We start from the raw sequence: 24,819 nt of genomic DNA on the forward strand, positions 1-24,819 counted from the left end.
CTCCTGTCCTCTGGCCGAACAGGAGCGTTTACTCCTCCTGAACCCTTCTGAGGAGACAGAGAAATGTTTTGATCTAGGGAGCAGGCAGAATGATATGCTCTCCCTTTGGTGAAGTGTGAGCAAAGGGATAAGGTCTGTCTTGTTCCAGCTCTAGGTAAAGCAGCCTTCTCCAAATTCAGATAGGGGCTCACAGCCCTGTTCCCCAGGTAGAGGGGGACCATCAGAAGTCAATAGGGCTGCAGGTTTTGGACCAGGATTTAAAAATTTAGCAGGGTTGTCTTTCAAGACTAGAAAAACACACACAGTTTAGGTGCTGAGCAGACCTCTGGAGCTAGAAAAACATTTTTTCCCCTTATTATTTCAACCCTATTTCTGAAACCTTTTTTCAATGGGTATTAAATACAGCGTGGGCATTTTTAAGATCCTGACATTTTGGTGAATCATACAACAGCTCAGAAATGATTCATCATAACTTTGAAAACCGTTACTCTGGCATCAGCCTGGTTTCACTTGCTGATTTAAAATGAAAAAAAAAAAAAACAAAAACAGCATCAAAACTTTTATAAAATGCTGCCTGGGTATGACAAATAGCAAAGTCTGCCAGGGAAGCTGTATTTTCCCTGAAAAGGATGATAAAACTAGAGGCAAATAGTGGGAGGAAATTATGAAGTAACCTATTGGTCCTGCAGCAGCCCTGTGGCACAACATGTGACAGTCTGCAAGTCCTGGCGCCTCTTTCTGGAAAATTGGATGGGTTGTTATAACTTCATGTGGCAATGAATGAATGAACTATTGTGGAATTGGTCACTGCAGGCATAACAGGAAAAAAAAACCCCTTTTCATGTCAGATTTTCTGAGACGGAAAATGTGGATGAAGCAACGGTTCCTTGACTGCAGTTAAGGAACAGTCATGTTTAATAACAGAGGGAAGTTTATCTCAAATTGTATGCTTGAGCATTAATGTACATGGCAAGGAAAGGATGTAGCTCACATTGGCTGCAGAGCTTTCTGTCCTGTTAGAAAAGCTTACATCAAAAGGTGGCCTTGACCCTATTTCTCATCACCTTAATCCTCTAGGATATGAGGTTATGGGGTTTTTTTCATCTCTGGCAATAGTGAGATTTATTCTAGTTGCACAGATTTGGAGTGCTAGTGTTTCAGGGCAATAAACCATTGTAGTAGTTGCAAACCTCCCTTACTGAGGCAGGCATAGCATTGGTTTTCCCTGGAGAAAGCCACCAGGGAAATTCAGCCTGACTCCTGTGTGCTAATCTCTTACAGCCTCCCTCCCTTGCCCCCTTTCTCCTTTCTGTTATTTACACTGTGGAGGTGGGTCAGGCTTCATTCTCAGGCAGTTGATTTAGTGCTGAGAGGACTAGAGTTCCACAGGAATTATCTTCTTCAACATCACCAGCATTACCTACAGCCGCCAAGGTCAAACTTCTTCTGGTGTGGATTTCAACACTGTGTTAATTGCAGTAGCAGAACATGACTCCTGTTGTGTATAAATTGATGGATTTCAGTAGGATTTCCATCACCTGTGTTAATTGAAATTTCATGTTCAACTAGTTAAAAGGGACGGTTGAGCAAGACAGACAAGATTAATGAAAAGACTTACTTCATTAATATTATTCCACCAAACCAGTGTTATTCTGGCATCCCATTATTACTACACCACAATCTGGGTTGTCTGTAACCTGAATTTCTGCATTGTTTGGTAATTACCTGAATAAGATTTCTTGCTTCAGTGTTTTTACAGCCACAGTTGTTATTTGCAAAAAGAAAAGAATATTGGTCTCTCTGTTGTTACTAACAGATTGTTGTCAATAACTTTGCTGCCTGCAGCAAGGAAAAGAGGCTCTGTGCAGCTTTTACAGCAGCTTTTAATTGTGGTGCACCCCTGGGCTTGTGTCCCAGCGGAGAGTTGGCAGAACTGTGTAATCAAGGGTCTTTATGTAGGCAACAAATCCCCCCAGCACAACAAACAAACAAAAAATACTAACAAAAAGCATGAAGGAGGTAAGGATGCCTGGGAACAGCTCAGGATATCTTAAGATATGCCTTGGGTGGAAGTCTTGCCACTCTCTGGAGTTATTGTCCATTTCCAGTGAGTGAATGGGGAATCAAGGGACCCCATCTGTACAAACTTAAATGCCTTGATCTAGGTAATTAAGTGATGTGCTGAATAGGCTTACCCAAATAATATGTGAAACTCCAAATTCTGAACAGCTCTTGGTGTTTGTCTTCTCCTTGTGTGGCTTCCTTTGAAATATGCAGCCTGAAGTGCAGTACAGGAGAAAGTGGGAAAGTGAAGGGTGAGAAAGTTACAGGGAATTTATTTAGGACTGATGTTATTTGATCAAGCAGAGTGGCGTTGAAAAGAGGGAGAATGTGGAGCAAAATGGTAAAAACAGGCAAATACCCTCTGCTGCCAATGAAACACCATGTTCTCAAACTGTGAATAAAATAGGAGCACTTTATTCTTACTTTCAGCCTTTTTTTTTTTTTTGTTATGGCTAGCCTTGCTCCACAGTGCTCTCTGCTGGAATTTTGTTGACATCTAATGTCAAAATGACACCAATTTATTTATTTATTTACAGAGTTATTTTACATATATTGGTTAGGTACAATTGTAGTTGTCAGTTCTTCTTAAAAATTTATTTCCACTGTGATATAAAACCAGGTAGATACATATTTCCACATTAAATCAATGATTTGCATGAGATAAAGGCATGAAACTCCATAATGGGAAAGCACAGCAAGTTCGATCCGAGCTCTAGAAAATCAGGTCTTGGATAATGAATGAGAGCAGGTAACAGAACTCTGCCTGGATTGCCATGGAGAAAATACACAGCACTGTTTTTGAATCATAGCCACTGCAAACTGCTAATGTAATTGAAATGTTTTGGTTTGGTTTGGTTGTTTTTGTTTTGGTTTTTAACATCCATATATGTTGTACTTTCCTCTCTTGTTTCCAGCAGCAAGTCGACGATTTTTTGAATGTCTACTGCTCAGTGCCAGAGAGCATCCAGAAGGAGAATGCTTGGGAAACACAGACGTACGTTCATTTCTGTGATGGCCAAGCTGTGGCGCTGACACTCAAGCCAGAGCACAGGGTGGAGGATGTTTTGTCTTTGGCATGCAAGGTACTTATTTTTGATGCAAAATTGCTTCTTGTAAATAGCTGTGGACTTGAGAAGGAACGCAGTGTATCAGTGGATGCATGAATAGGGAAAATTGTGGTAAGATTATCATTATATATAATAATACAGTAATGAGATAATATATAATACTAATAATACATAATGAGACAGCAACAGGGAGATGCTGAAGGCACATTGCTCTCTTTCCTTAGTTGTGGTTTTTATGTGCTGTAGCTAAGGCAGCAGGGCTGTGGAAAGGTTTTCAAGAGCGTTGCTGGAGACAGCACACAGGGGGTGCTTCCGGTGTGCCAGGTAGTCAGCCCTGGGCAGCCTCAGCACGTGTCCACTCTGTCTTGTCCTTGCAGCAAACCCAGTTGTTCTGTGCAAATTAATCACAGAGGAGCAACAGGGACTGGTTGAGTTAGAGCCAGGAAATTAAGACATTTAAGACTGCTGTGACGAAGGCTAACATATAGGTTTGCTTCTGAAATGACCTTTATAAGCTTTTAATTAAATACAAGCTCTATTTGTGAATTTCAAAGAGTGAATTCAAGAGTACTTGTGAAAGTCAGTGCTGGTGAATTGAGAGGGATTGCTATAGACCATGGAACAGAAAATGGTCGCAGGTTGAAGGTAAAATACGAATACCAGTTTTAGCTACAGACAAAACACCAGCACCTCCGGAACATTGTAATATACCTAACATTTCTGCCTCCATATGTGTCAGTGTTTGAACTGTATGACTTCATGATTCAAGACACTTAAATTACGCTAAACAGCTTTTTGGAAAAAAATACTCTTTACCCCCAAGTTCTGTTTTCCGGCCAACTGGTAAATATATTTTATTTACTTCACAAGGGGAAAAACAGGAAAAAAAGGAGTCCTGTGCCGGACAAGATCCAGCTGTAGCTTTTGGCATAGGTTACGGTGAATTTCCATGTGAACTCATTGAACTGGCTTGAAGTTAATGAAGTTTGAGGCTTTAATGGAGGAAAAGGCCCGATTTAATGGCTCCTTTCACGTGCTAATATTGGGTGGAAATAAAAAAAACAAAACAAACTTTTAACAATCCAGAGTAAACTATAGTTTTTAAAATCAAAATAAGCACTCTAATTTAGGCAAGTCCCAATGCATCTCCAGGGCATCATGAAGAAGAAATTATCTTCTTGTGGCTTCTTCTGGTGGAGACTGAATCGTTGAGAAAATTTTTAATGTTTGGCTTTAGTTTTAAAAACTTGGCTGTGCCTGGTCCGGCTGAAAGGATTGTCTGATACACGACTTGGCCACCAGGTGTCACGGAAGAGACAGAACAATCTGAAGTCCTTGAGGCGCCATGGGAGACCCCTAAAAGAGGAAATAAAATTTATAAAAGTAACATTAAGTTGGAAAAGGAAATTCCTTACCTCTCTTACTCTGTCATTCCAAAATATTTGTAATTGTAAAGCTGACTTTTAATTGTCGTTGTCTGTATCACATGAAAATTTGGTTTTAAATTCCTTGATTTTTTTCTTAAATGTTTTTCTGTTTTATTTTGTCTTTCTATTCTGTGTGTAAAGCTTTTCATAAGCATTCTCTAATGCTGAATACTTTCTGCTCATCTGTCCTGGTTCTTTTCCTTCTTACATTTTCATTCTGCTCTGGTGAGTGTAAGGAATCTTTCTTCTTAACAGAAAATGTTTGAATGCTGTGTGGATAAGGCTGAAGTTCAGAAGAGTTGTTAGGGCTTTATTTTTTCCCTTCATCCATGCTTTATGAGGTTTATACTTTTCTCATTTGTGTTTTCCATCTGAGGTTTTTGGGTAGCGCGTATAAAACAACTTATGCATTTGAATTCAATTTTTCAGGATTCAGAACACAACTAACTTGTAAACTGCAGCAAGTAATAAAAATTAAGTTAATTACAAGTTACTCAGTAGAGTTAGATTTTGTAAGCAGCCAAGATGCATTAAAGGGGTTAATAACCATCAGAGAGGATGTCAGTCCTCTTCTTTTGGAAATGTTGCTTCCTCCTGTTTTAGTACTGTTGGTCTATTAATATGCTAAAATGAAATGTTTTGTGCCGTGGTCTCACCAGTATCCTGATCTTTTCAGAGCCTCCCATCAGGGGCTCAGCACTTTCAGGCTAATATCCTTTGGGAATATCCCTATTTTCCTTTGGCTTCCTGTTGAGACAGGATCTTTGCTTTGACCTCATGTGGTTAAAAAAAAAGGGGGGAACTCTCTGATCATAGATGAAACCCAGCAATAAAAATAAAATCTAATAAAGCCAAACCCTTAGGGAACCTGCTTGCCATCCCATCTCCTCTCCTAACTGCCCATACATGCACACACATTTTCTACATCAGAAGCAAAAGCTGCTGAGCAGAACTGAATCATCAGAAGCAGTCATAGCAAAAGGTGGTTGTGAGTGTGAAGTTCAAAAGGACAGAAGACTGTTGAGATATCTTTGGAAACATATATTAGTGCTCAGTTAATCTAATAGCCAAGACAGAGTGTTTATTAAAGGATTTGGGAGGGTCATAAAGCAAAATGGAATCTTGTATTTTAAGCAGTGCATCTAGTTTTGTTTATACTACAAAAACAGGTAGAAAATTATTTTTGAGATTGCTTTTAGATGATTTTAGAAGCTTGTTGTGTGTGTATCATTTCTTGGTATTCTAGGATTCTGGAAATAACTAATGAATTCCAAACTCCATTATTTTTCTTCTTTAGATGAAACAGCTGGAGCCAAGACACTACGGCCTACAACTCAGAAGACTGGTTGATGAAAATACTGAGTATTGTTCTCCTGAACCATATGAATACATAGTAGACCAGGAAAGTTTAACTCCTTTTAAATAAAGTTTTGTGATGTCTCTAGCTGCAGTTGAGCTATCACCTGCAATTATATGTGAAATTGACATCTAAAATAAGGTTTAAAAGCTGTTCTGGGACTGCATTCTGTTATTTTGGTTGACAGTTTTTAGTGGCTAGGCACTGCAAACACTTTCTTCAAGAAGAGTTTGAAGATTTGAATGAGGCTTTTAGTACAAAAGTAAAAGTGTCAGTTTGTACTCCAGAGTGGGTTTTTGGTCTTTAACTTTAGTCCCACTAATAGCAGTGATGCTTACACAGTAACATAATTGTCTATGTAAAGACAGCAAGTCTTGATGCAAAGAATTTTGTGCTTGTTTCTCATGCTGTATCTGGGATTTGATGCTTACATTTTCATAGTTTGATGACTTCTGCTCCTGTTCTTTTCTAACAGGTGTATGATGAAATAGAAATTTGTCCGTTAAATGTTTATCATGTTCATCTTACAAAGACTGAAAACATAAGTGATTATGGTAAGCTGTCAGGAATTTGTCTTTTTATTCTTCTCATTGCTTACTTTCTCTCTTCGAGACTTTTTAGTTTCTGAGAGGAGACAGAGCCATCCTTGGTAGCTCAAAGCGTGAATCTGCAAAGAACATGAGACATAGCAAAGACCCAAACTGATTGTTTTACATTGCCAAGTGCATTTCTTATGTTCTGGAAGTGTTCTGGAAGAGTCCACAGTGACCAAATGATTGAAGCATAGGCTTGTCAGAAATATGAATGTCCATTGCCAGGACTAATGTAAGTGCTCTCAGTCAGGCACTAGTCAAGGTCTGCCTTTTTTTTTTTTCTGTAGTGGGATCCTCTGTTGGCACAGTATCAGAAGTATACTTTGGAACTAATTCTGACAGGCTTTTTGTCCATGGTTGGTAGTTATGCCTAGGAATAATTACATACCTTGCAAGGATACCTTTGTAAGGCAGCTTTATGCTGTACTTTAGCTGCGAGTCAGTTTTAAATTATTATTTTCTGACCTTTCCCACTCATTTGTCTAGTATAGTTTGTTGCTTTGTAGTTTGGGTTTCCACTTTTTGGAATTGTTTAATACACTTCTATGTCTGATGGACACTCTGCAGAGCTCTTACTGTAAAGATGGACTGTGACGTATTATGGAAATGTCATGGAGCTGAGGTAGAAAATACTTTTTTGGAAACTTTTTATTATTTTTTTTTTTACGTCAGAGCATTGCATTTTCTGGGAGTTGAAAAGTCTTACTAATTTTAACAGGTCTTATAATGACTGGGTAACCATGTGATAATTTCTATATGCTCTATGGCTGTGTTCTCATGAGAAGTATCTTCCTTCTCTTGAGTAAAGTCTACTAAATACAGGAAATAAAAGGAGAATGTTCCCGAGAAAGTTCATTTGATTTAAACCTCTTTTACTTCAGGCTTTGCTGTCACAGCCCAAGTTGCTGAGAATGAACATCTCACCCATATCTTTGTAAGTGATGTTCTCCCTGATGGACTGGCATACAAGGAAGGTATTGTATCCTGTTTGTGTTTAAAACTATTCATTATCTTTTTTGAGTCCAAAAACTTGAAGGAGCTTTAGTAATGCTGTCTCAAATATTTCTGGGCTTTTACTATTCACAGTTTTCTTTCCTGAAGACCATGGAAAGTATATAATAGTAGGAAAAATAGTGTATACAGAGTAACTGAATTATCCTTTCAGTTTAGTGGGGACAGTTCTTATTCACCCTTGGAGACAAAGTCTGTGTTCAGCCATCCAACTGAGTGCTTTTGCACAGAGGAACAGACTGGAGAAAGAGTTCATCTCACACTAGGGAACTTCATGGGCTTGATCAGTTTCTATGACCCATTGCTTCCACTTTTGCTGGCAAAAAGCCTTCCTCCCCAGAACAGTTTTCTGCATACATTTCTGTGAGCACCTTCCCACTGCGCTGCTCAGAAACTGTGCCGCTCTTCATTGGCACGTGTGAGCATCATGTGGGTTCTGCTATCTGAAAAATAGCCCCAGAGAAATGGAGACAGAGATCTGAATTTGCTACCTGATGGTAACATCTGCTTGTTTGCTGACTTAGACAGCACTTGCTTCTGTTTAGATTTATATAAAAGCTGATAAAAACCTCCATCCTTAGTTGTTGCAGCTTTGCATGAATAATTTGATCTGCATGACTCGTGTCTTGTTCTTCACAGCTGATGAAATATGTGTTATGGTGCTGTGTAGTGATGGTATCTGCTTGTGAGAGGTGCCTCTATTCTAATCTTCTTGAAAGCTGCGCTGCTCTCCCACCCACCCAATTCTGTAGTATCTTTAAACAAAACCAACTTGATTGCTGTACTGTGGGTAGCACCTATCAAAGTAAGCAAGCATGAGGTCAATCTACATAATTACAGCACAAATAAAGCTTCCATTGGTTCTAATGGACTTGTGGTATGATTAGGGTATTTGAATTCAAACCAAAAAGATAAAAGGCGAGCCAACATAAGGTTTGAGTTGTTACCCTTTTTACATTATATTACCTTTTTTTTTTTTCCCTTTGCTTTCACATGCTGCCAGGGCTCCGAGTAGGCAATGAAATCCTGAGCATAAATGGAGAGGCTGTGTCTGATCTTGATCTCAGGCAGATGGAGTTACTGTTTTCAGAGAGAAGTGTAATGCTTACAGTGAGAACGAGCCAGCAACCCTTATGTGTGTCCTGGTCAGATGGTGATGTTTCCAGAGACCCAAAGAGTTTGTTGCCCCCTCCAAACCAGTCACAGCTCCTGGAAGAGTTTCTAGATAACTTCAAAAAGAACACAGCAAATGGTAAGAAATTGACAATAATTCTATTACTTCCACCTCACTTCAAATATCACTGCTTTTTAAAACTTAGTCATGATTAAAATTGTGTGCTTGCCTTAAAAACACAAGTACAAACTGTTTAAGTTCCATTTGTGCTCAATATCTGTCTGTTATTATTTTTTTAGGGAGCAGAAATGGAACAGAATATGATTATGTTTGCAGAGAAATTATAATATTTTAATCTGTTTGTCTTTACCACCCAGTACTATCAAGTGTTAACTGTTCTGCCATCCTGAGTATCTCCAACACATCCATTTCCCAGGCATCAGTGGTTGAAATGATGTGATGGCTTTCAGAAGCAGAGTATTGTTCTGTGTTTGCCATGTTTCTGTGTGGCAAAGTACCACTTACATTAAGGGTATCTTCAATGCAGTAGTCATCATCACCTCAGAAAAGAGGCTCTGCTCCCATCTGGTGCTACTGTGCTCCTGTTGGGTACAGGGCCATTGTGTAGAATAAAGCCTATGAAAAGAGCTTTAGTGGGGATTGTTCTGCTTCTGCCTGCTCACATTCCTTACTCAATGTAATACCACTGTTTTAAGCACTGGGTGGAGAATGTATCTTAACAGCGCTGTGGCAGGGTGAGATCCTGGTGGTTTGCCATGTGAGGAGCACCAGGCAGGGAAGGTGCCTGTGTGGTAAGGAATGCTCCTGGATGACATCACAGCCCCCCCAGCCCCAAGAAGGTGCCAGTGCCCACTGCTGGGTTGCCTTTCCAGCTGGAAATAGGAGGTGGCACATAGAGGGACTCTGCCACTGGGAGTGTAGGCGAGCTGTGGACTCCCTTCCCTTCCTTTATCTGATGTTACTTCACTGGAGAACCACATCCTGTGATACCAGAACACTTGTGATTGTCTGTCTGAAACAGAAACTACGTGGGGCTTTGCTCCCCTTTCTTCCCACACCTTGACTATTTTCCGAACAAATTTATTTTCAAAATTTAATGAGATTTTCAATGTAAAAGGTGCAGTTTCGTCACTAGGACTCTGGAGGGTGCTAGTAAAATTCTGCAGGAAAGCTAGCCAGGATGCAGTGCTGTGTGAAGGGAGCAGCAAGAGATACAAAAAGAGACCGCTGATTTTTGCATATAATTACAATGGCGAGTGTTTTCTGATTGGAATTTTTTTCGTAATTAAAAATGGGAGAAGAGAAAGAATCACACAGGAGAAGTTGTTAGAGTGGATTTAATTATAAAGCAATTTTATTAGGTCATCTTTTGAAATTAAAAGAAATCTGAATACAAGATTTGTGATTCAGTAAGTAGCATCTCTCTCAGGGGCCTTATTTCAATTTAAAATGCCATTAAATTGACTAGTGGCACATAAAAGTTAGTGTCATAAACCAAAAATTATGATAGAGCTAATTAATTACATAATTATATCAGGGCTATCATCAAGCTTGTTGGCTTGATATCATAGGCCAGCATTACCTCGAGTATTCAGTGTAATAAATGTATATGTCCATTCACTAGATTCCTCATTCCTCAGGGATAAATTTGCAACCTGTGCAAATATTCCATTATAATAGGAAATTACTGTAGTATGTATTATACTTTAAGCACTAGTGGATAAAGGGACATAGTATATTTGCTTTTCTGCTTAAAAGCAGTTAAGGAAGATTTATTTTATTCTGAAAGGGAACAAATAGTTCTAAATTAAGCTTCGTGAGAAGAACTTTTATGTTAATTGAATTCAGTGCTTAGTGTCTGATTACCTGATCAGTTCAAATGGAAACAGAAGAAAATGGCATTACTTTGAATTAATAGATAATCATAAAGAGTTTAACTGTTCTGTGTCCTGTTACTCAGGAATTGAATAAGAGTTTAGATTAGTGGCGGGGATATTTAGTGATCAAGCAGGGATTTGGAGGCCAAGGACTCTTAATTCATATCCAGTCTTTAGGAAATTCATAGAATCATTAAGATTGACAACACCTTAAAGGTCATTGAGTCCAATGTTTGACCAAATGCCGCCATGTCAACAAAACCACAGCACTCAGTGCCACATCCAAGTGTTCGTTGAACACTTCTGGGGATGGTGACTCCACCACATCCCTGTGCATCCCATTCCAATGCTTAACCAACTGCCTTTTCAGTGGAGAAATACTTCCTGATGTCCAACCTGAACATTCCCTCGTACAGCTTGAGGCCATTTCCTCTTGTCATGTTACTTGCTCTCTGGGAGAAGAGGGACAACCCTGGCTACACCCTCCTTTCAGGGAGTTGTGGAGAACAACAAAGTCTCCTCTGGGCCTTCTTTTCTCCAGGCTAAACACCCCCAGCTCCCTCAGCCATTCCTCATATGATTCACTCTCCAGACCCTTCCCCAGCTCTGTTGCCCTTTCCTGGACACGCTCCAGCCCCTCAATGTCTTTCCTGTAGTGAGGGACCCAGAACTGAGGACAGGATTTGAGGCGCAGCCTCACCAGTGCCGAGTACAGAGGGACAATCCCTGCCCTGCTCCTGCTGGCCACTCCATTGCTGATCCAGGCTGGGATGCCATCGGCCTTCTTGGCCACCTGGGCACAGCTGGCTCATGTTCAGCTGCTGACCAGCACCCCCAGGTCCTTTTTCCCTGGGTCACTTTCCAGCCACTCTTCCCCAGCCTATATCCCTGCCTGGGGTTGTTGTGACCCAAGGACAGGACCTGGCCTTTGGCCTTATTGAATCTCATACCACTGGCCTCAGCCCACTGGTCCAGAGATCCCCCTGCAGAGCCTTCCTGCCCTCCAGCAGATCAACGCTCCAACCCAATTTGGTGTCACCTGAAAACTGACTGAGGGGGCATTTCATGCCCATGTCCAGATCATTGATAATATATTAAACAGGACTGGCCCCAGCACTGAGCCCAGAGCAGCACCACCCATGACTGGCTACAGCTGGATGTAACTCCACTCACCACCCCTGTCTGGGCCCACCCATCCAGCGAGTTTTTAACCCTATGAAGAGTGCATTTGTCCAAGCTATGGGCTGGCAGTTCCTCCAGGAGAATCCTGTGGAAGGCCGTATCAAAGGCTTTACTGAAAGCCAGGTTGGCTACGTCCACAGCCTTTCCGTCATCCACTGGTTGGGTCACCTCATCATTACAGGAGGTCAGGTTGTTCACGCAGATCATGGCTTTCCTAAACTTGTGTTAGCCCTCCTAAACCATGGTTTTCCTAAACCTGTCCCCTGGCTGTCCTGTTTAATACTGTTCTCTCTGCTTTGGTAGAGTTGAGTGAGTCACTGTTAAGACCACAGTTTTCAAAAATAATTTCTAATGTTTGCTTGTCTATATTGAGTCTGTTCTTCTGAAGTAGCACCTTTGAAAGTCAGTTAATGCTGGAAGAGGGGACCTTTTTAAAAAATCAATCTCAATTTGGCTGAAGGTACATATCAGGAGTTAAAAAACCTCAATGCTTCTGCTGTTGTCTCCCTGTTTTTAGAAATTAACCATCTTTCTAGAGTGCTATGAGGATTAATGAGCTAAAATTAACAAAGTGCTTAGAAAATGGAAATTTTCAGCATTGAGTCACACAGTAATGCCCTGTCTAGTGGTTGGTGATGACCACCATGCGAAAGCAAAACAGAACTTATTTAAAATCACTGGCTTCATATAACTTGGACAGTAATAGTTTGTGCACATTTGTTTACAGTTTTGTAACTGTTTGTAGTAACTGATGAATGCCTTTTCCTACGTATTCTGTTGAGGATACCCAATTATACCTTGTGGCAAACCATGGCAGCTTTTACGGTACAGAAGGGAAGTGATTGACTCTCTCCAAAGCCACTAATTTTGCCACTCCTGAAAATTATTCCCAGGGAATTTTTGGTGAGAGTGATTCATTTTCTCCAAGAGGTTGTTATACCCTTGTAGCTGTATTTTAGACCTTCTGTGGTTGTATCATTTGATCTCCCACATGGCACCACTATGTTCCTGCTGCTTAGCTGCTTGGTGAGTAATAAGTTTATCCTGGAAAAGAAATGAGATTAAATACTTTAAAAAAATGTACTCATAAATGTGGAGCAACTAAATTTGCTCCAAGCCCCAGTGCCAAGAAACTTAAAGAAATATTTATGTAGAATTAAAAAATGAGGAAATTGGAATGAAGTTCTTAAAGCTGTGGAAAAAAAATAAATTAAAAGTGTCTCATTTTAGGATGGCATGGATATTTGAGGAAAAAACAACAGAGAAGGCACCAGAATTGCAAATTATATTTAGGGCAATGCTGTGTGGGTTTATGGTATATCTATAGATATACCATATCTATGGTACAAGGCGGGAGGTAGAAGCATTAGTAGGTGTGAAAGTTGGTTGCAGAATGTTAGTTACTGTCAGAGTTGAGCAATTTTTCTTTTCCCCAGCAAGTGTGGTTTAGCCAAAAAAAAAAAAAAAAGCTGTTGTTTTTGGTTAGCTGACACTGTTAAAATCAACCCTAATTTGTAAATAGAACAAGGGTCTCTGAGGGTTAGAAAGTTAAACGGTAGTTAAATGGGAAAGAAACCACTTAAAAAAAAAAAAAAGAAAGAAATAAGAAAATGAAAAAGTAAAAAATAAATGGGCATGTTGTTCCTGGGCTCCGTGTTGTACTCCTCACCTGTGGGGTGGGGTGCTTACCTTCCGTGCAGGGTTCCTGTCTGGCCCGTCTTTCTGGAAGCGCAGTCCCAGGAGCAGTGAAGAAGCCTTGGGTGCAGCTGACAAGGAGGAGGCTTGCTCCTCCTCCTCTTCCTCTAGCCCCATAGCACTCCTCCCACCCCTGTGCTGGCAGCAGCCCTTGCTGCAGCCCCTGCAGCTAATCGAGGAGAAATCTTTCTCCCCAGCCCCCGCACACTCAGGGGGTTGAACTGATGGGTGCAGAGTTCTGACAAGGGCCACAGCCAGGTAAGGAGGAGGAGGAGCGGGGAGAAGGCAGGTGCCGGGGGAGAGCTGGTTGCAAGGAGAGCTACTCTCAGAGGCAGAAAGTTCTCTTTCAGTTCAGCTGCCCACAGAACACTGCTCTAGCCACTTTGGAGCAATGGTTTTGCCATCTGCTTTCCTTCCTCTTGCACTAATGCCTGGGCAGCAGTGTAGTCTGGGATATGCTGGTTAGAGTCACTCCTGCTGAAGCTATTTTGAGCTGTAAAAGGCACGGCTGGAGTCAGGGAGGGAGATAGTCAGGCTTCGTGCTTTTTTGACAAATGGCTGGGCTGTGTGCTGGAGAGGAGCAATTACATTTTAGCTCCTGATTGTTAAATACAGAGATATTTTTGCAAAGTGTCAGTGCTTCAGGAGGAGGATCCTCACATGGAAAGTGGCTCTTCTGTTCACCAAGACATGTGCAGCATCTGATTTTAATCTTAGTAAGCACCTGCAGAAGCAAAGAACATCAATTGGTCACAAGTTTAATTTTTATATGACTAAATTATTAAAAAACTACCTTAATAATAACTGATTTGGATTCAATTCCAAGGTACTTCCTGTTTCAAATGCACTTTGCTAGGTGTTCTAGATGCCTCTGTAAAGTGTAATTACAACTCACTGCTTCTCCAGAAAACTTTGCTTCATTTAGCTTTGTCAGATACTACCGAGTTGAAGGAGGAAAAGGAAGGCAGAGGTTGGCTTTGCTGCCAGCTGTCTCTCTGCATGTCGCTGTGCACACCTTTCCACATAGCACCCTGTACATCCTCTTTCAGCCCCAACCTACCCTGAATATCAGAAAGACCTGTGAGTCCTTCTTAAGAGAAGAGGTAAAGTTAGGAAGATGTTGACACTAAGATGGCCTCTAGCTCCAACAGCTGGGGGTTGTGCCTGGACCACTGGCTCAGACCACTCTGCTTCTTGCTGTCTGCCCATAGCTTTTTGTAAATGTCTTTAATGCTGAAAGCATTTCATAAACTAAAGTAAAATTAAAACTTAACTGAAAAGCATTTCTAAAATGACTTCTACTTTTAGTTATGCCCAAATCGTGTCCTATTTGTTTGCCTAGATGCTGTTTCAACATATAAATTCTCTTTGTTGTGCTGTAGGGCATCTCCTTCCTTGTGCTTTGTGTGTGAGGAATCAAAGAAATCTGGTTTTATTCTTTCACAGAAAATCCCTTTGAGCTCAGAAGAGAATATTGCTTAGCTTCTCAAGTCCCAAGGATACCCACAGTCCTGTTAGGTAATGGGCCCTGATATCTGTTAGTTGTGCAGGTCTGCACACATTGCTCCCTCTTGCCTGGTCGATCTAATACCAGGTATATGGCAGTTTTGTGTGGGGTAAGGCAACATAGTAGGAAAGTCTCTCTGCAACACAGACATGTAGTTGTCTATGCAGCATGACTGCTTATCTGCCTGAAGATAGATTACTCTGATGGGCTTTCTTTTCCTTGCTTATTACCCAATTCAGTTTGAAACCACAAAGATGTGATAGGACATGCTCATCAGAGCAAGCGCAAGGGGCAGGCTGTGTGATAGGACAGTAGTCTTGGACAGCTGCGGTGGGTTGGCTCCTGCTTCCAAGCTGTTTGTGCACTCTGAACACAGGTGTCTTCATCCTGCACTCTTGTGAATTGCTGGGAAAAGACTAGGTCTGACCTGTGACAATTCCTGGGACTGTAGCAGTGTAGGGATCAATTCAGAGAAAGCATTTGTCTCTTCAGAAGCTGGATCCATTGGAGCACTTGTTGCCTATTGCGTATTTTGCAATACAAGTGTTTCCCAAGAGTGTCACTTTAATGAGCTCTTGCTGCCTCTTGACAAACTGTCCTGTTGCTAGATGTGTGTGCACCAAATTAAAAAACTGCTTATGCTATAAAATGCTCTTCATTGTGCTTTCCTACTGGAAGAGCATTCTGTTCTGCTTTGCTAAATTCTGCTATGATTTAATCCCTGTGAAGTTAGTGGGCCAAATTGTTGGGGTTTTTTTTCCTGGTGTAAAATTCCTTAAACCCTGTATAGCTGCACCTTCTGGCTCAGTGATATGTAGGCATAAATCATCATATTGCCCTTCCTACTAAATTCTGTAGAGTGACAATATGGATAGCAAGGTGGTTTATTAATTATGATAAAGTTAGAGACATCCACATATAGACTAGTGCCGTAGGCATGATTTAAAACACATCAAACAGCAGAAGTTCTGTGTTTCACAGAGGTAAGGTAGGTTGAGTAATGATAAAAACTGTCTAAGCTAGCCACAAATTCTTGCTAAACTATTAAGTAACTTTTGCTCTTCTTTTCCCCTCTCTGTTTTCATGACTTTTGTACCTATAAATCTGAGATGGAGAAGAAAATGCACTGCTGAGGTGGTATACTTGGAACCAGGGCAGGGCTAACTCCATGTGCTTTCCAGGTCTCCTCAGTGCAAGTGACCTCTGAGGGCAGCCAAAGCCTCCCATGTAAGCAATCCTGCAGAAGCAGCAAAAACAAGGAGAGGGACCCCTGACAGCACCCCTGCATGTCCAGCAGCTGTAGCTTGGAAGGCCTATTGGCAACAGTGGGTTACAGCCTTTACTGACTTAGAGAGGATGGTGGTGTAGAGGACCCAGCTCGGGTCCTGCAGGCACACATCTCCAGCTGTTGAACTGGAATAGCAGGGGGATGCATGAGCTGTGGCTAACACTGGCCTCCAGTGAGACTGTATGGAAGAAGGCACTTGTTACACACTTAGGAAACAAAAGCATTTAGGTAATAGTCTGAGAAACTGGTGTGAAGTGTTAAACTTTAAACTGAAAAGGCTGAACAGCTGCCCAACCGGCAGATACTTGGGCAGAAAGTTTAGAATGTTAAATAACCGTATAGAAACAAACCGCTGAGACGCAGGGGCTGATCAGGCATTGCTACAGAAGTGCAGGCAGCTATTTCCTATTGTGTTGCTAATTTGTATCTCCTATTGATTGTTGAATTAGCTAATGAGTCAAATGACTTTGCCTCACCATGAGCTGTTAATGGACAAAGGAATCTAAAGGACTCTGCTCTAGCATTAAAATGGATGTTGCTGTAGATATTTAGAAAAAAAAAGAAATATAAGAGAGCAGAAAGCAGCCTATAGAAAGTCAAACTTGTACAAGTAGGTGGTTGATTGGAGTGAAGCCACTGTTCAGCATGTCGCCCAAAATGTCTTAAGAAAGCTGTACGATACAAGAATATTTGCATGAACATACTGCATTTTCTGTACTTGAAAATGTGGAATGTTAAAAGAAAAAGTGTCACTTTCCTCACTAAAGGGTGAGAACAAAGGAGAAAGACTTGTCCTGCATGATCATTTCAGATCCTAGCCAGAAGTAGGAATTTCTCTTTGTCTAGGCAGTATCACATACGCAAATAGAAGCAGCCAGGTTGCACTGTACTTTGGGAAGCATGTAAAGCACCTTCTGATATTTCCTAGTTTGCTCCCTGAAGCCAAAACATATGGATGAAAAGGGCCATGAAGAGAATCTTCTTGGCTGGTCTGTAATTGCATGTCTTGTTTGGTAACAATTACTCTAGTTAGTGACAGGCCTCTAGTAATTCTGTGTTGAAGAATCCTGTCTAGGAAGTCTGATGTTATGACAGCTGTATGCTAATTTTCTTTCCAGATTTTAACATATGGAGAGGATTCCTGAATGAGTCTCCAGCTACATCAAGGAGTGATTTATTACAGCCTAACCTGAGAGTATACCTTCTAGCCAGTCTCAAAATAGGTTACAAACATCCAGACCACCAAAAAGTGATACAAGCCAAAATATCTTACAGAGATGTAATAATTTCCGAATTACTAAATTCAGTTAATTTTATATGTGTTTTTCTAATGTTCAGTTTTCTAAAGACTGAAGTTACTAGTGCTAGTAGATTCAGGTCACGATAATATAGCAATAAGAATTTGAGCTAGTTTTTATCTGAAGTTAGTTCAAAGGCTTTCAGAAGAACTTGAAAATTTCCTAGGCAAAAAGAGGAAGGTGATTTTGAATTGATAATAAATTCAGTGTTTCACTATCTTTGAAACTGTTGGTTAAAGCAGCATGAAAGCTGTAAACCACTGTACAGTTAGTAACCACAATTACTGCCTGCAAATACATTTGGATTTACTCCAACATTAGAGTTAATACTGTGAGTACCAGCTGTGGGGAAAAAAATGGACTGGCACTGTGCAATACTTAAAAACTTATACAGATTCCATGAATTGAGCTAACATGAGCACTCAATTAATTGGAGATTAATGAGAATCTGCACTTGGGGTCCCTGGTACCTTAGTCTCTTGCCCTAATCCACAGAGAGCCTCAATGAAGATAAAAAAGTGAACCAAATTGCTTTGGCTTTCAGCTTGAAATGGTAGAGAATATGGTGAGTTTCAATGGGCATTTCTCATCTGTAGCTGCAATCTACCCACCTTCCCTTAAAAATCTGTTTTCTTAATGCAAAAGTTACCTAGAGACAGTTTTCAGCCTAGAAATCAAATGTGACCATAAAAGCTCCTCATGAATAAGCTCAGTGTGTAGCAGCTATTTTTCATAGGTTGAGGCTTGTTCTAGTAGGATGTAAGAATGCAAAAAATTTATTTGTTTATTTATTTGCTACTATGACATGCAGAAGAAATAGATGAATAATGAGGTAAAGTAGGACTTCTCAGTTCACTTTTCCTAGGTGGAAATGAGATCTCCACTTGTTACTCGAGCTAGACCATTCTTGTGTCATGGTCTTTGAATTTTTCCTCAGCTGACTTATCACCAAATTTCTAATAACCTTTCTCTGGCCAAAGATTGTTTAGAGTAAAACATCCGCTTTATTTCAAGGCCTTGAATAATTCTGTCTTCAAACACCTTTTGATGTTTACCCAGACATGGGCCTTCATGATGGAAACCCTGTAGCAGAAACTCCCGTGTCCTCTTGTATTACAACTTCACTAAACTTACCTAGGTGTATCCCCAAAACTTTCTCTTCTAGACCCTCCTCACTTATACTAGCAATTTTTCCAATGCAAATGGCCACTGTGGGACAGTTAATGAATCTTCCATGGAGTCTTCTATTGCTTTTCTTCTTCCTGACTGTAGCTATTGTGTTCTTTGCAACCTAGAGAAAAATCTAAAGGGCTGTAGAAATTGTGTGGCCTCTGTCATGCATACTAACTGGTGGGTACCCCTTCCATGCTGATCCCAGGGGATAACATGAGCCAAAGAACTGAAAAGACTTATCCTCGCATAAGAAGATATACAAGTTATTCATAGCTGAACTAGTGAACCCAGAACTCTTCATCTCTCTGGTGGAACTTGGATGTCTTCTCTAACAGAGATTGTGAGAATGTATTTTGAAAACCATTCAGTAAATTCCTTTGGATCAACTGTTACTTTTTTGAAAGATATTTCTTGAAGTTTTTCAGAAAGGAAAAGGATACAGAAGGAATGCTTGCAGATCTATTTTTCAACTTCATTACAAAAGTAAATATACTGTTGAAAACCTGAAATACATTAGGTTGTATAAAACCAAAAGAAATAAGCACATGCATGCTACCTGCCAGGCTGAACTGTTTAACTGAAGTTATGAGAGTGGTGGTCTCTGAGGGAGCATTTTTAGAGCTCATTATGCTGATATGTCTTCTCCAGGCAGTGCTGGAATGGTTCACCTACCACTCCCTGTTTTTCAGTAAGTCTGAAGGCATGAAGACCACCAAAGCTTTATTCCTTTGTGAGAGTTGGCTCAGACTTTGGTATTATTTGCACCAGGGATTTTGGAAATATTTGTTATCTTCTCTTGGAAGTTTACTTTTCTCTTGATAGTAACATTGGCTAGAAGAATATGATAACTGTAAACTTATCATAATTAACTGATCAGTCTGGGGAATTTGCAAAACAATGAAAAATGCAGCTTTCCATACACCTGGCTTAAATTTATTACCCAAATGTAATATCTCATTTCCAGATAAACCATACAGGCGATTATGGAAACTCTCTGTTACAGGGAGTGGAATATCCTCCGTGCCAAAGATCAGCTGTGTTGTGTTTTATTGGTGGTTTCTAGAACATTTGGGAATTACTGAAAATATTGAATACATTCTTTCCTAGTGGACAGTCTGGACCTCCTGCAATCCTTTGCAGTTGTGGATCCTATGTTTTTTTCAAGCTAAAATTCATGTTACTATTCTCAGAAGTAAGTTGATGCCCATTTTATTGCTGTTTTGCATAATCTCTCTGAAATCACTGGACAATACTAGTGTTTAAAAAATGCTGTCAGTTGCTCTGATCTGATGTCAGGATATCAGTCTTTTACAGACTAGGCCAAACCCATCATAACTTCTTGAGTGCCATTGTATCTACAGCATCTCACTAATGCAGGTTAAAAACTGCAGCAGAGAGGACAGGAAGTGAGAGTCCTCTTTCCCTTTCAAGTGCCAGAGAACTACAAACAAGAAAGTGATCAGTTTGTTGCAGTAGAGCTGTTAATAAACATCAGAGCTGGAGTCAGCAAGAAACTGGGGTAGGACAACTGTTGGGGCTCATTACCCATGTGCACTTGTGATATAAATGTTCTCTAAGTCATAAACATTCTTTGCCAGGATCTTCAAGCACCAGTATGAATGAAACTTAAAGTATTTCTTGTGCTCTACTGAAGAGACAGAGGCTTCTGGCTATTTTAACCTGTGTAGCTGTATTATGTATGTATATATTTGTGTAATATTTGTGCTATGCTGGTGATAGATAAACCCAGGATGGGAAGGAATTTTCAGACTCAGCATGTCCAATCCTCTGCTTGTTATGGCTTTGGATACATTTATCCTATTCCATTTTAAAATAGATTGTTTTCAGTCTTTGTGCCTAGGTAAGTCTCTTCTAGAAATTTATTTGTGTGACGGTTGAAAACCAGTGTTCTAATTGCCAGCGTAGACATATTCCTGGCCAGTGGAATGACTGATCAGGATCTGGTGGCCTTCGCCATTGCTTAAGTGACTCTAGCTCAAAACTATATGTTATCAACCCCCTCTCCACACTTCCATGTTTTTGTTTCATGATTCCAACTCAGGAGTCCCAGCTTATAGAAGCAACGCTTCTTATGGGTCCCTGAAACTGTCTTCCATGTGGTTTCATTCTAGGACTGTGCCTTCATCTTCAAGGTCATCCACGTCTCTTTTATGCATCTCCATTTGTGCTCCTAATTAATTCTCTGCAGTAACTTTGAATGATTCGAGTATTTAATTGGAGTACTTACTATTGTACTTTCTTTGCTGAGACAAATAATGAAAATATTAAATAAAATTAGTCCCCAAACCCACCTTGCACAAAAACTACAATCTAGCCTTTTCCAGGCCTGGAGTTAATTCAGAAAAATCTATTTCTCATCTTACCTGCTAGGCAGTTCTGTCTTGTTTTAATTCCTATCCTTTTCATTTTGGATAACAATTTCCCCAGGGATATTATAAAAGCTTCCTATTTCTTTTTAACTAAGTTTCCAGAAGGCTATTTTTGTTCTTTATTTTTGTCTTTAAAAAAATACTTTATTGAAGGTGGATGTCATATTAGTTTGACACAATCTGCTTACCCATAATGTATATATGTTATTGTCCATTTATCTTCACATTTCTGATTTTTCTTTCCTTGAATTTATTGTGAAAGCCTAAGGTTAATACATAGGTTATAGATCTATATTTTCCAAAATCTGATTACCCCAGCATTCTCATTCTTTCTCTAAGCACAGCTATTGGATGTTATTCACCAGCTGTATAGCCTCATCCTCTTTTCCGCACCATCAGGTGAATAATTTATTGATATCTTTGCTCCTGAGTTTCAATTTCACATGCCAGGTTTTATATGTTGAGAGCTAAAGTTTAGTCCTCTGCTCAGCTGCTTGAGTGCAGCATGGCTTGCACCCACCTCAGACATGGCCATTTTCTGATCATTAATGGCTGTCCTGTCTTACTCATCCCTGTTGATTACAGGCAGATTTCAGCCTGGTCCAGCCAAGCCCTATGGGACTGGTTTTACCCTGACTCTCTGTTTTAGTGAGTGTTTGGTGATGTGGTAAGTGGATCAGGTGAAGTCAGGGATACCAGGAAAGACCCACAGCTGCTCACTGTTAATCAAGCATCTCCCCTTAGCTCAGACATGCCTGGGTGCCATTCCCTCACCTAATTCTTACAAAACATGTGACTTCATCTCGCTTGCCCTCTCTCTCCCACTAGCTGAGGATAGTTATCAAGTAGTGCTGTTCCTCACAGATCTGAAAAATGATGCCCTGCAGTGGTCTTGGAGTGAGAGACTGAGTAGATTTAATTTTTCTGTGTTGTCTTTTCATGTAGATGTAGAAGGAATTTTTATTCAATTTATCATTGTCTTTGGAGTGGCAGGTGGAAACACTCCTTCTTGCCATGGTTTGAAAAAAGAGGTGGTTACACCACCTACTCAGTGCTTGACATTTGATAACACTTGACATGCTTGTGATGGTTATTTGGCATTTTTTAAATCAGCAAGAGCAGTCTGAAATGGAACAAGTTCTGATGCATTATGAAAAGAGAACTATGAATAAAGAAACAGGATCCTCAGTTCCTACTTTCTCCTCATGATGATTTTGCCTTTGCAGTGAGCAGCTGAACTGTTAAGAACATCTATGACTTGAAAGTAATTAAGGCTTCTTTGTTAATTAAACAGAAGAAGAAAGATAAGTGACATTTGCAGTTGCTGATGGCTTCTTTATGGTAAATGAATTGCCGGATGGTCGTTGTTGATGTTTTCCAGTTGATTTCCTTTGGATTCTTGGCTGGGATTGCAGCAGAGATTATTATTGTCTCACACATCTGCTAGACGATGAGTTTCCATTGTACCTCAATGCACACAAACACATGAATAACTTCCACATTCACCACTTGTACGTGTATCACTGCATCAACATGGGAAGAAGCATTCCCGTAGGCATACAGAGCTCTTGGATATGCTGCATGTGTTTGTTTTTCAAACCAACTGTCCCATCTGTGTGCTCTGTGCCTGTTTTTAATTGAATGTTGAGCAGTGAGGAACATGACTTAAGTGCGTTTTCTCTCAGTTTTTAGTGGTTACACTCTAAGTTCTCTTGAATGATTGAGTCACTTACCTGCCTGCCAGCAAGACACAACATTGCAGAAGCAATGGCATTCTTTGGTGGTGCTGTTGGTAACTAAAGGTGCTGAGTGTGTTCTTAGTACTTGGTGGTTCTTTGCTAGAAACCAAGAAAAATATTTAATATGCATTTCATGTGATGTAGTTTAAGCTTTTCACATAGAGGCACTCTTTTTTCCCCCTGTGCTTTTTTGGGAATCCTAGCATTTAGCTGCTGTTGCTGCTCTTCTTGCTTGCAACAAGCTGATTGTATTGGGTTCGTGTTGCAAAGTCTTGGTAGCAGGGGCCTACAGGGGTGGCTTCTGTGAGAAGCTGTTAGAGCTTCCCAGTGCCAGCTGACTCCAGTATGGACTCACCACTGGCCAAGGCTGAGCCCATTAGTAGTGGTGGTAGCTCCTCTGGGATAAGATATTTAAGAAGGGGGGAAAAACCTGTATGATCAAAGCTGGAGGGAGGACTGAGAATATCTGAGAAAAACAGACACCAATGTCAGTGAAGAAGGAAGGGCTGGGATGTGCTCTGGGTGCTGGAGCAGACCTTGCAGCCCTTGGTGCAGACCATGGTGAGGCAGCTGCTCCACTGCAGCCCACAGAGAGAGATCCACCTGCAGCCTATGGAGAGATCCACCCGCACCAGAGCAGATGGATGCAGGAAGGAGGCTGTGATCTCATGGGAAGCCCATGCTGGAGCAGGTTTGCTGGCCAGATTTGTGACCCTGTGGGGGATCCACCCTGGAGCAGTTTGTTCCAGAAGGCTTGCACCCTGTGTGAGGGACCCATGCTGGAGCAGTTTGTGAAGAGCTGCAGCCCATGGGATGGAGTCATGCTGGAGAAGTTCAAGGAGGACTGTCTTCCATGGGAGGGTCTCCATGCTGGAGCAGGGGAAGAGTGTGAGGAGTCCTCCGCATGAGGAGGAAAAGAGCAGCAGAGCCAATGTATGATGAACTGACCAGAACTCCCCATTCCCTGATGCCCTGTGCTGCTCAGGGGAAGAAGGGAGAGAAAATCAGGAATAAAGTTAAGTCATGGAAGAAGAGAGGGGTAGGGAGAAGGTGTTTTAAGATTTGGGTTTATTTCTCATTATCTTACTCTGATAAATTAAACTAATTTTTCCAAGTTGCATTGTTTTTCCTGTGACTGGTGAATGATCTCTCCCTGTGCTTATCTCAATCCATGACCCTTCCATAGTATTTCTCTTCCCTGCTCAGCTCAGTGATCGAGCTGCTTTGGTGGACACTTGGTGTCCAGTTAGGGTCAACCTACCAAACTGACTTAATATTTCCTTTTCTGGAGACACTCCTGTTTGCTAGACTGGAAAGAAGTATCTGCTTCAGAGATTCCTGTATCCCAGCTGGAAGTGATAAACATTTCCACTCAGCAAGCATGAGTGTGTGTATAAACAGGACAGAGGTGTACTGCAGCAAAGAAAAATTATGTTAAAAGATTTAAACCATGTTTTGTTTAACTCATTATTATCAGTCCCATTTTTCTTCCAGACAGTTTTATCACAAGTATGTCAGTAGAATAAATCAAATGTACTACTGTAATGGAGCTGTATGGGCAGATTTAGCTGTGATAGACTCACCATTTACTATGCTGGAAAGCCTCTCAAGCAATATTTTCAGTGGAGTATTCCATGTTTTCTTTAAGTAGAGAGAAGCATAATTCTAGTAACATCAGAATTTTGGTTTTTAAAAAAAAATTATTGAAAAATCCTGGAAGTGCTGGTTTGACCTTGAATTTCAATGATTTTTAGGAACATATATCTCCCTGTATACTTTTCCATCCTTGTGGCCAGCAAAAGAACCAGAATAATATATACTGGAACAAATTTGTACTTTCACAGTGATAGCATCATTCTTAATCTTGTGCAAATTCTATGCAGTTTTGTTGCTCGTTTTACCTGAAAGAATACTGGTTAGCAAGCCTGTAAGAGAACACTTTCACATTATTATTTGTGAACATCTTTGATAATGTGAATTCTGTTTAGAGCTAAATCAAAATTTTAATGTTAAAAG

At 40.6% G+C, this 24,819-nt stretch overlaps 1 protein-coding gene and 1 long non-coding RNA gene across 5 annotated transcripts in view; one reads left to right on the forward strand and one right to left on the reverse strand.

Annotated features, from left to right (window-relative positions):
* TIAM2 (TIAM Rac1 associated GEF 2) overlaps positions 1-24,819 on the forward strand; it is a 135,482-nt gene that overhangs the window by 76,738 nt on the left and 33,925 nt on the right. Inside the window, exons 10-14 of one of the 4 annotated variants that reach the window (XM_064413378.1) lie at positions 2,979-3,146; positions 5,856-5,957; positions 6,388-6,469; positions 7,390-7,482; positions 8,523-8,771. In XM_064413378.1, the coding sequence (XP_064269448.1) occupies positions 2,979-3,146; positions 5,856-5,957; positions 6,388-6,469; positions 7,390-7,482; positions 8,523-8,771 (694 nt within the window). Of the gene's footprint in view, positions 1-2,978; positions 3,147-5,855; positions 5,958-6,387; positions 6,470-7,389; positions 7,483-8,522; positions 8,772-13,647; positions 13,667-24,819 lie in introns of those variants that run through there. The other 3 variants (XM_064413379.1, XM_064413380.1, XM_064413383.1) reach the window with 3 other exon arrangements.
* LOC135296709 (uncharacterized) lies at positions 3,713-9,641 on the reverse strand. The gene is made up of 3 exons (XR_010358711.1): positions 9,159-9,641; positions 8,486-8,599; positions 3,713-4,487 (listed from the first exon to the last, which is right to left on the reverse strand). It is a non-coding gene; the product is annotated as an uncharacterized LOC135296709 (long non-coding RNA).

Source organism: Passer domesticus, chromosome 3 (genome assembly GCF_036417665.1).
Source record: "Passer domesticus isolate bPasDom1 chromosome 3, bPasDom1.hap1, whole genome shotgun sequence".
NCBI lineage: Eukaryota > Metazoa > Chordata > Aves > Passeriformes > Passeridae > Passer > Passer domesticus.